At 35.4% G+C, this 13,529-nt stretch overlaps 1 protein-coding gene and 1 pseudogene across 1 annotated transcript; one reads left to right on the top strand and one right to left on the bottom strand.

The window, feature by feature from the left end:
* Window positions 1–4,070: 4,070 nt before the first annotated feature.
* Window positions 4,071–4,171, top strand: LOC147923462 (small nucleolar RNA R71; annotated as a pseudogene).
* A 3,780-nt stretch (window positions 4,172–7,951) lies between these two features.
* LOC104756584 (uncharacterized) lies at window positions 7,952–11,369 on the bottom strand. The gene is made up of 6 exons (XM_010479191.3): window positions 10,805–11,369; window positions 10,595–10,718; window positions 10,054–10,171; window positions 9,554–9,587; window positions 8,956–9,250; window positions 7,952–8,317 (listed from the first exon to the last, which is right to left on the bottom strand). Exons 1-6 carry the CDS (start codon window positions 10,988–10,990, stop codon window positions 8,214–8,216), a joined length of 861 nt encoding a protein of 286 aa, XP_010477493.2. The 5' UTR covers window positions 10,991–11,369; the 3' UTR covers window positions 7,952–8,213.
* Between the last annotated feature and the right edge of the window lie 2,160 nt (window positions 11,370–13,529).

Here is a 13,529-nt window from a genome sequence, read left to right as displayed (position 1 = left end):
TTAAAAATCAGCAATAAAATTAGGTTTGGATTGTTCACAAATTATTAAATCAAATCTCTTTGCAAGAAATAATTTTGCTCATCAAAAGGTTTTATCAGGAAAATCAATTATATTTTCATATCAATTTATTTTCCTAGAGTATTAATTCTAGATGGCCAATCAAGGATTAATATGAAGAACAACCTAAGATGAAGATCTAGATAGATAATGAATCCTAAATAATCAGATCTAATAATTCAAAAAATCCCTGTGAAAAACCCTAAACCTAACAAGCAAACTACTCAGACATATTCAATGAAGAACAAAACATAATTTCTGAATGATAAGCAATAGAGATTAAAAGAGTAAGAAAGGAGTTTTAAGAATTCTTCTCTCAAAGCAGTTCAGATCTCTCTCTCCAATAGCTCTCAAAAATCTCTCAGGGTTGCAGAAAATAAAACTTGCTTGAATAAAACTTAAGGGTTTGGAAAACCTAAAAACTATATATATATATATATATATATATATATATATATATATATATATATATATGTCCTAAAACACGTCAGGGACTTATGTTGCAAATATGGAAAACTTTGGGGCAGATTTGTAAAACTTCCAAATTTGTGATTCTTCATCGCCTAAAGAGGGTGTCGATCGATGCTAAGGCAGTGTCGATCGACACTCCCTCTCTGTTCTGACTCCAAGTTCTTTTCCTCCGAATTATTGCTCCAAACTGATCCAAATCGCTCCACTTTGCTCCATCCATGCTAAAAACCTGTAAAGACTCAAAAACAATCTAGAAACAAATGAAAAGACACTAAAAGACTCCTTATATCATGGTTAAAAACCACAAAAACCATGATATATCAACTCCCCCAGACTTAACCTTTGCTTGTCCTCAAGCAAAACAGAAACTTAGACCTGTGAAAGAGGTTTGAAAACAGGGAACTCACTCAACTGCATGATGATTCTTTATTTGCACTCTTCATTACCTGACTCAAGAACTTACTTCTTATACTTCAACCATGATAAGCATCAACATTCTTTACTCAAATCCCACAATCCTCTGGAATCTCTGAAATCTCCATTGTCATCTCATTACATAAATTAATGCAAGTACAGGTGAGTTCTTACCTTGGGTGTATCGAACAGTGGCATATGGATTCTCTTCAGGCCAAGACATTCTTCTTACATCTCCTTTCCTCTCCCTTTTCTCACTTCAAAATTTTTTCTTCTTTTTTTTTTTAAATCAAAGGTGTAAGCGAATACCGGGGTCATTGGTAATTTACCTACCCCTCGCTTCCAAGCTTTGTGTGATCATTTGACTCAAGAGTAGAATAATGAGGTCACTGGTAATTTACCTACCTCTCTAAACTGATCAAAATCATCTCATCTTTTATTCTCTCTTTTTCTGATTTTTTTTTTAAAAGCACTGAAGGGAAGAGAGAGGGGAGACATACTTTGAAAAAATGCATTGTCTTGTATGGCCTGAAGAAGAAGTCTAGTCCACTGATTTCCAACCCCGAAGTAAGAGATTCAGTCCGGTTAAAATCCTAATAAAAGTTGAGACAACGTTAGATCAATCAGATATCCATTGAATAAGGGCTTTCAAGATTGTTGATAAGGCTCATAGTCTTTCTAAGCTTCAGTTCTGAGATCAAGCATAAACAAGTAATCATTAGAGTGTTAGCCAAATAAGAGAAATCATTAGTCAAGATCATAATTCCCAAAGATAAAAAGAAAAATTTGACTCAAACTTAATGGTTTTGACTGACACAACTGAAACTCAAAAACAGAAATCATAGTTAGTAACTAACCTCCCCCAGACTTAAACAACACTGTCCCCAGTGTTATCAAGTAAGAGGAAAGCAAAAATAAAAATAAAAAAAATAAAAATCAAAATCAAAAGAAAAAGAAAAACCTACCAGTGGGTTGCCTCCCACTAAGTGCTTGTTTTCAGTCATTAGCTTGACTGTGGTGGAGTTCAGGCATCCGTAGGATCAGAACATGGCATTGAGGTCCTCTTCATCCAAGGTGGTGTATAAGCTTTAGGTGCATGAGGTTTTCCAAGGATGTGAGGAACAGGACCATGGCGGAACTTAGGTATGGGAGGGTATCTCTTCTGTCCTGCAAAATCATCAATAGAAGAAACAAGCGCTCTACGATAATCTCGTGGCTTTGTTAACTGCAAAACAGTTTTTATCTCTTTGAAATTCTTGTTGATGATAGGAGGAAGTTTAGGAGAAAAAGATGCATACCTTGGCCTTACCTGAGGGCTCTGGAGTGTGGATTGATGACTTTTCTGTTTGGGAACAGGTTTCTGACTTGGAGCATCAGTTTTGGACAAGCTTTTTCGCGGTCGTGGAGGGGTGTCGATCGATACCCTCTTGGTGGCATCGATCGACACTGAGTCTGATGCTCGTGTTGCAGAAACTTTTTCAACAGAAAAAGTCTGTCCATCAATAGTAGAAGCCCTCCTCAGCTTATCCATCTCAAAATGCATACTCAATCCATCCACATTCAGTGTTATATGTCCCTTCTTCACATCAATGATGGCACCAGCTGTAGCCAAGAAAGATCTTCCTAAAATGAGAGGATCTTTAGGCTCTTGATCATACTTCAGCACCACAAAGTCAGTGGGAATCATGAAGTTGCCAACCTTAACTGGAATATCCTCTAAAACACCTTCAGGAACTCTTCAGGAGCGATCAGCCAAGATAAGAGAAATCTGAGTTGGCTTGAATTCTGTCATCCCAAGTCTCACAGCAACAGAATGTGGCATCAAGTTGATGCTAGAGCCAAGGTCACAAAGTGAGTGAGAAAACCTTCCTGATAAGATAGAGCAATCAAGTACAAAGCTTCCAGGATCTGGTAACTTCTTAGCAGTCCTACATTGAATGATTGCACTCACTTCCTTAGAGACAACCACTTCCTGCTTTCTCTCCTTCTTCCTCTAAACAGGCTGGTTCAACAGAATTGCACTAACATCCTTAGTTAGCAAGGCTCCTTCTTCAGCGCTCAAACCATTGGATACCATTCTCTTCACATAGCGTTTAAGAGGTGGTGAAAGCTTCACTGCATCAATTAAAGGCATCTCAATCATCACCTTATCCATCATAGCCTTGCATCTAGCTTCCTCCATCTCTTGCTTAGACTTTCTTGGCTTGGGAAAAGGAATCTTAGGCTTGTAGACCCTTTCAGCAGCTGGAACCTGAGATTTTGCTGTTTCGGGGCTCGTCTGGGATGAGTGTCGACCGACACCCAGGTGGTGTCGATCGACACCATCATATGAATTCGAGTATTTGGTCGATTTTTCACCCAGTTCGGCAGAAGCAATTTCAACATCATCTTCATCCCTCACAGATATGGCATTACAAGCATGCTTGGGGTTTGACTCAGTTCTTCCAGGAAGAAAACCCTCTTGTCGTTTGACAGACCCAGCAGTCTGAATAACCTGATTCTCCAACTTCTTGACATGAATGTTCAATGCTTCAATCTTTCCATTAAGCTCAGTGTAGACATTGTCAATCTTTCCATTGAATGTCACTGTCAAATTTTCTTGACCTTGCAAAAGCTGCTCAAGCATGGCTTCCATTCTACTCTCTGAAGAATTCTTAGGAGGTGGAGACTGATAAGATGAATTCCCATAGGTTCTTGTATAGCCATTGTTCTGTTGCTGCTTCTGGTCACCATTGTAAGGTCTGTTTCCTTGCTGATTACCGAATCTCTGTCCCTGATACCCAGCTCCATACACATAGTTGACATTCTCCTCTGAATTCTCTGGCTCTGGCTCAAATGTCTCAACTTCAGCAGCAAATTGGACTGACTTCTTTCCCACAAGAAGATTGTGCACTGAATCAAGCTTAGCATTAACAGAAGCTAGCTGATTTGAATCATATCCTCCATGTAATCTCTTCCTTTCAGCATCTGCTCTCTTAGTACTATTGCTAGCAGCTAAGTTATCAATCAACAATTCAGCATCTTCTGGCATTCTTGTCTTGAAATTCCCATGACTTGCAGCATCTAAAGCTAACTGATACTCCCAGTCACACCCTCTGAAGAAGATACTTAGCAATTGAACCCTTGAGAAACCATGGTGTGGACAGTCCCTTTGGTAAGCCTTGAATCTCACCCAAGCTGCTTTGAAGGCTTCATCTGGTCTTTGCTTGAAAGAAGACAGCTTGATTCTCAACTCATCTGACATTGCATCATCATAGAAATGGTTGAGGAAAGCCACTTTGACATCACGCCAGCTTGTCAATGATCCAGCAGGCAGCTGTTTCAACCACTGAGATGCCTCTCCTGCAAGTGAGTAAGGTGTAGAAGATGTAGTCCTCAGTCACCCCATTAGCCTTGATGCTAGTCACCAGATCCTCAAAATGCTCAATGTGATCCAAGGGCTTCTCATTGGGCAAAGCAGAGAAAGGTCTTTGCCTAACTAGTTGAAAGTACGCAGGTTTCAACTCAAAATCATTCCTCTGAAAAGGGGGAGGAACAATAGCAGACCGGTTCTCATACACCAGATCAGCCCGATTGTAGTCAGCAATGGTCCTGATCAGATCCCGGTTGTTCTCCTGTCGTCGAACGGGGTTCTGTACGTGGTTGGCAGCTCCACGCACGTCTGCAGGTGGGTGTCGATCGATGCCACCTGGTTGGTGTCGATCGACACCAAGATCCGGATCATCAACGACACCAGCTTGCTGGTTCACAATAGCCTGCTCGTTGACAACAGGTTCAGGAATCACGTTTCCTTCTGCATCAAGCTTTTGGCCCTGCTCATTGTGCAAATGGCCCTCTTGATCCCTCAAAACACCAGCCTCATCACACATCAGAATGATCGTATTAACCATCTTCAGAGATTTGGCTGCTTCTCCGTTCTCACGCTCAAGTTTTCCCAACTCTTGGTTTGAAAGCTTCATAATTGGACCAGTCTTGTTGCTCCTTGTGTTAGGCTTATTAGGCATACACCTGAAACACACAAGAGAGAAGAAAACAAAAGCGTGTTAGTTTGAAAATAAAAAGAAAAATTTAGACAAAATCTAAAACTCAAATCTAATGGTAGATCAAAGAGTCCCCGGCAACGGCGCCAAAATTTGATAAGCTCAAATTTACCCTAGAGCTACTCTCTCAAATTAAGAGATCAATGCAGTACTTAGGGATCGAATTCCACAAGGACTCAAGACTACACAATAAATTATAGAGTTTTATAATTAAGCTAAACAGATTAAATTGAATTAAAATAAAAGCAATGCAAAATATTAAATAAAAGCTGTTGTAAATTCAGAAGATCAAAAAGCTAGGCCTAGGGAATTTCTCAGGAAATTATGAAATATTAAATCAATCAATAAATTAGGATTCAAACAATTAAGAACAGATCTAGAACTCTAAACACTTTTGTAAATTAAATCAGTTCTCACTGCAAATAATATCTAAATTTAAAACTAGAAAATCCAAATCTCTTTGTAAAATTCTAGGTTAAAAATCAGCAATAAAATTAGGTTTAGATTGTTCACAAAATTATTAAATCAAATCTCTTTGCAAGAAATAATTTTGCTCATCAAAAGGTTTTATCAGGAAAATCAATTATATTCTCATATCAATTTATTTTCCTAGAGTATTAATTCTAGATGGCCAATCAAGGATTAATATGAAGAACAACCTAAGATGAAGATCTAGATAGATAATGAATCCTAAATAATCAGATCTAATAATTCATAAAATCCCTGTAAAAAACCCTAAACCTAACAAGCAAACTACTCAGACATATTCAATGAAGAACAATACATAATTTTGAATAATAAGCAATAGAGATTAAAAGAGTAAGAAAGAAGTTTTAAGAATTCTTCTCTCAAAGCAGTTCAGATCTCTCTCTCCAATAGCTCTCAAAAATCTCTCAGGGTTGCAGAAAAATAAAACTTGCTAGAATAAAACTTAAGGGTTTGGAAAACCTAAAAACTATATATATATGTCCTAAAACACGTCAGAGACTTATGTTGCAAATATGGAAAACTTTGTGGCAGATTTGTAAAACTTCCAAATTTGTGATTCTTCATCGCCTAAAGAGGGTGTCGATCGATGCTAAGGCAATGTCGATCGACACTCCCTCTCTGTTCTGACTCCAAGTTATTTCCTCCAAATTATTGCTCCAAACTGATCCAAATCACTCCACTTTTCTCCATCCATACTAAAAACCTGTAAAAACTCAAAAACAATCTAGAAACAAATGAAAAAACACTAAAAGACTCCTTATATCATGGTTAAAAACCACAAAAACCATGATATATCAGTGCATGAAGCCATTTATTAGCCTAGTGTATCTAAATATCAGTACCGATCACAGAGTTGTGATTATCATAATACAACGCCACCGAGTCGTGTCGACTGTCCACTTCCATCAATATTAGTTTCCTGGCAGAGATAATTATAATAATAAAGGCATCTTCTTACCGTTAACTACAAAACAACTCATCTTATATTAGATAAACCAATATTATTGTCTTTTGTTAAGCGTATAAATTTTACACATATTAAATACACAAATTTGGCGTCGAGATCTCTCATGCCTGATAGGGGTGATCTTCGCATGTGTAACGCAGATCTTTCGAATATTTTAGATTACTAATAATAATGGTGGATTGGATAGATGACCGTTACATGTCTAAGGAACATCTTGACGCAATTATAGATTGGATACCTGTGATGAATAATCTTAGGTTAAAGGACATCCCTATTTCCGTACCACAAATACTGACAACATAATGCTCAATTTTCTCATTCCAGAGGTTGAGCGGTCCAAACGCGCAAGTGCTATCATTCTTAACACGTTTGATGATCTCAATCATGATGTTATCCGGTCTATGCAATTATTTTTACCTCCCGTTTATTCGATTGCACAGATCCATCTCTTAGTGAACCGGAAAATCGATGAGGCTAGTGAAATAGGACAGTCGGGATTAAATTTGTGGAGAGAGGAGATGGAATGCTTGGATTGGCTCGATACTAAAACTCCAAACAATGTTCTTTTTGTCAAATTTGGATGCATAACAGTGATGAGTGCAAAACAAATAGTGAAATTGGGGTGTTTTGCTAAATTTGAATAGTAAACTGATGGTTTACTACTAATGTTTTGTAAACTGACTATTTTGCCAATAAATCCTTATATAATTATTGTTTGGTTTTACTGTTTGTATCCAGTGTCAATTGCTATGGAATCAAAATAAGTACTCTTGCATTATGATTTTTTTTTCTTTCTTTTTTTTTGGTTAATACCAAAATAGCTATACAGCCACACCACTAATATAAACTTCACGTACGTTACGTACGTATTTGCTGTTACAAAAAAATATATATATATCTTATTCATATTTATAAGAGATCACATTTCTTGTGCCGGAGAAGTCGCTCTTGCCGGAGAACGCAACGCTGTCCTCTAGTTTTGAGATGGTAGGTAGAACCGTAAAAAGTTTGGTCATAATCAGCGTGGCGAAGATATACATGTTTATACATGTACAACCCAATATGTTAGGTACGGCCCATTCTCTCCTATGGAAAAGTTTGTCACTCGGAGACAATTGTCTGTGGGATACATGTCTCGGGAGGCGGGTGCTATAAAATGATCTTAATTCTTAAGTAGTAACAAAGTACGTTGAAATAGTTTCTATTTTAACCATCAACCTTATGGAGTATTTGACAAAGTAACTGAATAAGTGAATATATACGTAAAATTTGTGTTTTAATTATCAATCGCACATTAATTAGTATTTGTAATAGTTCAATATTTCACATTAATTTTTAAACACCTTTTTTGTTTTGATGTATGAAACTAGTGACATATACGGTGAAATCTGTCTTTCTTTTTGTGCAAAGTGTGGAATCTGGCTATATATGTTTTATTATCTCCTTGAGTATTATTTTTTCTTAACATGCTATCAATTAGACATATAGTCTAATTTATAAGTACAATGTAAGATTTTTAAAAATAGTCAAATTTATTATATTAAAGAATATCAAAGTCGACATATTATATTATTCCGTCAGGAAGAAGAAGAAAAAAACATGACAAGAGTCGAGACATAGAGCCATCTTTATTTTGGCAGTCATGCTAAGTTACGAATTTGGTTGAGAAAAGTAATAAAAGTGAATTAGCTTCTTTTTCTCTGATTGGATGAAGAGAAAGAGAGGAAAAAATGTCAAGATTGTACAAGTTGGAGTTGGAGTTGTGTTGGAGTTGATCATGAAGATGACGTTAACTCTCTGCTGTTCGTTGTTGTACTTTCAGGTGCATCCGTTGGATCGTGTTCTCCTCCTTCTGAGACTTCTTGTGGTGCGTGTGATTCTGAAGTAAAAAATAGAACATAACGTAAAAACTTTTTAGACATAAAAATATAACAAAAATAGTCAATCCGCACATACAACTTATTTGTTTGGTGGCCCCTCTGCAAATAAGTTTGGATAATTGCTTAAATAGAGTCTAGAGAGTGGTCCCTTGTGAGTTGTGTGACTAGATCTTGAGAATCAATAATATAAAAAGATGGCAGAACTTTTTTCAAAAAAAAAAAAAAAAAAAAAAAAGAAGAGTGACAGAACTCACATGCAAACACTATTGGTTTATAATACATACATATATATATAAACATGCATGACCCATGATGGAGGATAGACAGGGGTGAGGTAAAAAAAATTAGACAGCTCAGTTCACATGGACATGACGCAATTATATATGTCCCATGTGCCCAATCATTTACTCTTTTTGATATTTCATTTAATCTTCCGTACTATATATTGATGATATACATCTCACTAGCTCTTGTTTTACCAAAACGTATTATTTAGTACTTAATGGTCGTGGGATATATATGTTGTTATGATGATGAATGTAATTGCACATTGGAACATGCATGGTGGTTAAACATCGTTTGAGAAGATACAACGTTGAAACATAATTGGAAGGAAAACAAAATCAATAAGACTTACCCGTGGAAGAAGATATTGGGCCTTGGGAAGTAGGGGCATTAGAGGAAGTGGGAGCTTCGACATTGGATGGGTAGATTAGGTAAGAAGAAGCAGAGGGTAAACGTTGTTGTTGCTGTTGTTGATGATGATGATACTGGTAGTGTTGATGATGATGAGGATATGGTCTAGGGCTTGGAGCTTGGAGGTAGTAGTAAGGGGAAGGCATGATGTTGGATGATGATGGTGACGTTGCTCCTCCTCCATACATTTGTTGTTGATAGTATTGAGCCTGTTGGAGCTGTGAGTTGTATAGCGCCTGCATGTAAATAATTCAGAACTGAACATATTATATATCAATTAATATATCACCAAACTGATCAAATACATTCATGATAATCTTAAGTCCATAATTTATGATTTTTGATTTACTCTATGTTTCTTCTAAGACCTTAATATACGATTTCCCTACTCATTTTGTCAATCTAAGCAAGTTTTCTAGGTACATTCATAGCCGCTAGAAGGATACCACATTTATTGTATGTGTCTGTAATTGTATATGTACTATGTATGTCATATGGAGAAAGAGAGAGAATGAGAGGAGATAGAGAAAGGGACTGACTTGGTGGTACCCATATTCAGAATTGTAGGTGTACCTGAAAACAAGAGAATTAAATGATGCTAAACCAATTAGTCTACATATTCACCAAAATACCGAAAACAATTCTAGTTAATTATTTTACCTCGACAGATTTAGTGCATGCAAAATTCATCGAGACACAAATGTACTCCTTTATATGCATACATGACATTGACATATTTCACTATTATTGTTGCGATGTTGGTCCGGCTAATCTTCATTGCATAATATGCTTTTTATAGGACAACTAGCTAGCTAGTATATTGATAAAAAGTATATATATATATATATTATGAACATGATATTTACAGGCTGACTCCAACTTGCGCAAATTGAAGCATTAATATCATCTTCTGCCTCTTACCATTTCTTTCGCATTGGACCATTTCCTTGTCTAAGCAAAATTTATAAATTTCTTTACACCCTTTGGGTTTAAATATATAAACCCATTAATTTTTAGTTATAAAATCATTCTTGCTTACCCGTACGACGGATACATGAGCTGGGCAGTCGCAGCCTGCTGCAGCGGAGCAGCCATTCCGGTATAGCCTGATTGTCCACCGCCTTGATATTGACCAGGGCTTCCTCCTTGGCCTCGCCCTATGCCATCGATGAGTAATAACAAGTTTTTATTTGAAAAGAAAATATAAAATTATTACATTGCTAATAACATTATCAACAATGTAGCATTTTTTCCTTGTATGCATATATATCACATAAGTAACCCCATTTTTAGGTATGCAAATACAAAGAAATTGACCGATATCTCCAATATAAGATTTAAAAACTGATGAATTTACGTTTTGAAAACATAAAATAGAATCTTATTCATCATCGTATTAGTTTCTAAATCTTCTCAAAACAATCCTATCAAATAATATTTTTAGCATATATATGTTGCCCAAAATAAAATAAAAAAGGTTCAGCCAAATGGATAAGAAATCATCTATAGAAAAATAAATAGACCGATGAGATGATCATCAAAAGTTCACATTCAAGGAAAAGTAATTTGAGTTAACGAACCTCGAGGCGTCGATGGTCGTGGCCGTCCAAAAGACGCAATATTGCAATTGGCCTTTCGTCCATCGATCACAGGGTTGGGATCAGCGACCGCTCTAGTCGCTGAGTCCGGCTCTCGAAACGTGACCTGGAGGACCACGGAAATGATGACGTGGCGGGCGTTGAGAACAAAGAAAGAATTAAAATGGTGGAGATATATGATAAAGAACTTACGAAACCGTAGCCTTTAGATTTTCCGGTAGTCTTATCGGTGATGATGACGGCTTCAAGAATCTCACCGAACTGATCAAAGTGACGGCGCATTTCATCGGTCGGAGTCTCCCATGCTAAACCTCCCACGAACACTTTGGTGTGAGTCGTGTCTCCGAACGGTGATCGGTAATAGCTCGTATTAGACATATATATATATTTTTTTTTTGTAAACAGTTTCTTGATTTGTTGATGATGATGGTTGTTATGAATGATATACACCGATAACAAACAAAATGAATTGAATAAAATTAAATGAATGAATTATATGAAAATGGGGTCTGTCTAATTAAAACATGAGCCAAGAAAGAAAAGAAGAAAAGATTGTAAATGAGGGAAAGTTAGCTCCTTTATATCGCCAAATGCCTCTGAATAAACGACTTTTTCATAATTTGCTCTCTTTATTTTTTTTATATTTTATTGGTTGCAATTTGCAACTCGTAAACGGCCCCGTTTAGAGATAGAGAGACAATGTGACTTGGCGAGAGTTAATGTAAGATTCAATTTGGGGTTTTGTAAGAAGAGTGACAAGGCAAGCACTGAGTATGTCTTCGCTGTCTATATTCACTTGCCAGGTTTTAACATTATAGCTCTTCCACAACTTTTTTATCCCTCCTCCATTAAAATACCTTCTTTAATGTTTTTTTTTTTTTTATCGTGATTCTGGTAGATAATCCGTAAACTGAATATTTAACCAATCACAAGTTGTTTGTAATCAGGATTTTTATTTCACAATTTTTTTGTGAGTCAAGAAGAATAAAAAATGTCAAAAAGTCGTAAGATCAGCTACCTTATTCCATACCTTTATTCCATAGATGGTTAACTTTAGCATACTGCATACCATGCAGTTTCGACATAGTTTGCATAGGACGTCACTCGAATTCTCATAAATAAAACTTGTTTTGTGGTTTAGTGGAAAGTGATAGTCGATTTATAAACATTCACGATTAATAGTCTAGATCTTATACCAAGATTAAGAAAGTAGTTTATGTGTTTGTAAATTAAAAATTAACAGACTAAATATGAACCATAAACCCTTCAAACTAATATCTTATACATATTCTTAACCCTAACCCCACATAATCAAAATTTAAACCCTTAAACTTTAAATTAAACTGGTTTATTTTCCATTTTTGATTCAGATTTTAAATTTCTTTCTTAATTATTAGTAGCCAAATGTAAAGTAAGTACTATGTGTATCAATGATTAGATAAATTCTAATGACGATGATTATGCCGATCTGATATGTTATGACTTTTTATAATTAGTGGAAGTCCATTGTTATATCCACCACCAAGCCATAAAAAAAAACTAAAAAAATTGGTGAAAAGATAGTTTTGAAGTTTGAGTATATGTATCCCTGTAGAGATTTCTCATCCCCATTTACAAAATTGACTATTAATATTACAAATGAATAGCTATATAAAAAAAATCATACAAATTCCTATCCAATTGTTTTGAATTGTGTCAGGCATATACTTTGATGGAGCGTTTGATACGAATCAACTACATTTCTACGTTTTGATCGATGATTTGAAAGCTAAAATTATCAGGCACGCACAAAAAAATATAATTATACATACATACCACACAATATAGTATGTTAATAATTGACCATTGTATATGATAAAACTATATATTATATATGAATAATTTGCATGCTACATAAAACGTTCGTGTGACTGTGAACATATAAGGAGTTAAATAAGCCTAAAGACATGTAGTTGTAAATGTAGTTGTAAAGGAGCTATATATATATGTGAAACAGTGAAAGTGGAGGGTCAAAAGAATTGAGATTCTGAGAAGATGACATGATGAAATGAGCAGAGAAACAGCTTTTACATAGTCTCCCGCACGCATGCACGCACCCAATAACGACCCATCCCTCTTTCTATCCCCTTTATTTCTTCTTTCTCTATTTCACTGCCTTTTTAAAATATCGTTATATATATTGAGCAACAACAGATTGAATAACTGTGTAGTTGACCATACAAAAAGAAAAGTATGTCATTTGCCAGATCAAACTTACGTTTACGTTTACGTTCTGTTAAAAGTAATGTGAATCACGGAGATAGAAAAATGGCGGATATTTAAGAGAAATTTTTACATGAAAATGTTGGTAAATGACAACATATTCATTCATCAGATATTATTTGTTTGGTACTCAAAATAAGAATAGAAAAAGAGAAGAAATTAAAAAGAAAAAAAAAAACAGCTGGAGTTTAAAGAAGAGAGTCCGTGAACTGGCAGATCATTCCACGTGGATATCTCCTTCTGTCATTCTTCTTTCTCTCTATTATCTATCTTATTTAGCTGTCTATCTCTCTGTTTGATCTTATTAATTCTTACACTTAAACAAAATGAAATAAGAGAAAATAAACATAATGTTTTCCACTTGGATAGATAGACCTTACAAAATAAATCAAGTAACGAATATAACCAGTGAACTTTGTATTTTCAGATACTTTCTTAACAAATCTTTTTGTAAGGATAAATATTTGTTTCACTATCTTTTTAAGAGTTTTTGGAGATTAACAAAAACAACTTGAAAAGAAAATTAATATTTTATGTATATTTTATCATGTTAAATAGATAGATTGTTCAGCAAATTATGATTTTGTATAAATTAGTCTATTTTTCAACCAATGAAACTGAGAGAAAATTATTTTTTTATTAATTTTTTTCCCAA

Source organism: Camelina sativa, chromosome 17 (assembly GCF_030686135.1).
Source record: "Camelina sativa cultivar CO46 ecotype springtype chromosome 17, ASM3068613v1".
NCBI lineage: Eukaryota > Viridiplantae > Streptophyta > Magnoliopsida > Brassicales > Brassicaceae > Camelina > Camelina sativa.
Note: the sequence above shows the minus strand (reverse complement) of the source record. Positions and strands in the feature narration are given on the sequence as shown.

Bases quoted from the DNA above. Each gene is read 5' to 3' on its own strand.
- LOC104756584 (XM_010479191.3), bottom strand. From the start codon at position 10,990: ATGTCTAATACGAGCTATTACCGATCACCGTTCGGAGACACGACTCAC. The intron at 10,172-10,594 runs GTTCGTTAACTC...TCGATGGCATAG, and splicing joins ACGACCATCGACGCCTCGAG to GGCGAGGCCAAGGAGGAAGC. The intron at 9,251-9,553 runs GTCAGTCCCTTT...ATTTACATGCAG, and splicing joins CTGAATATGGGTACCACCAA to GCGCTATACAACTCACAGCT.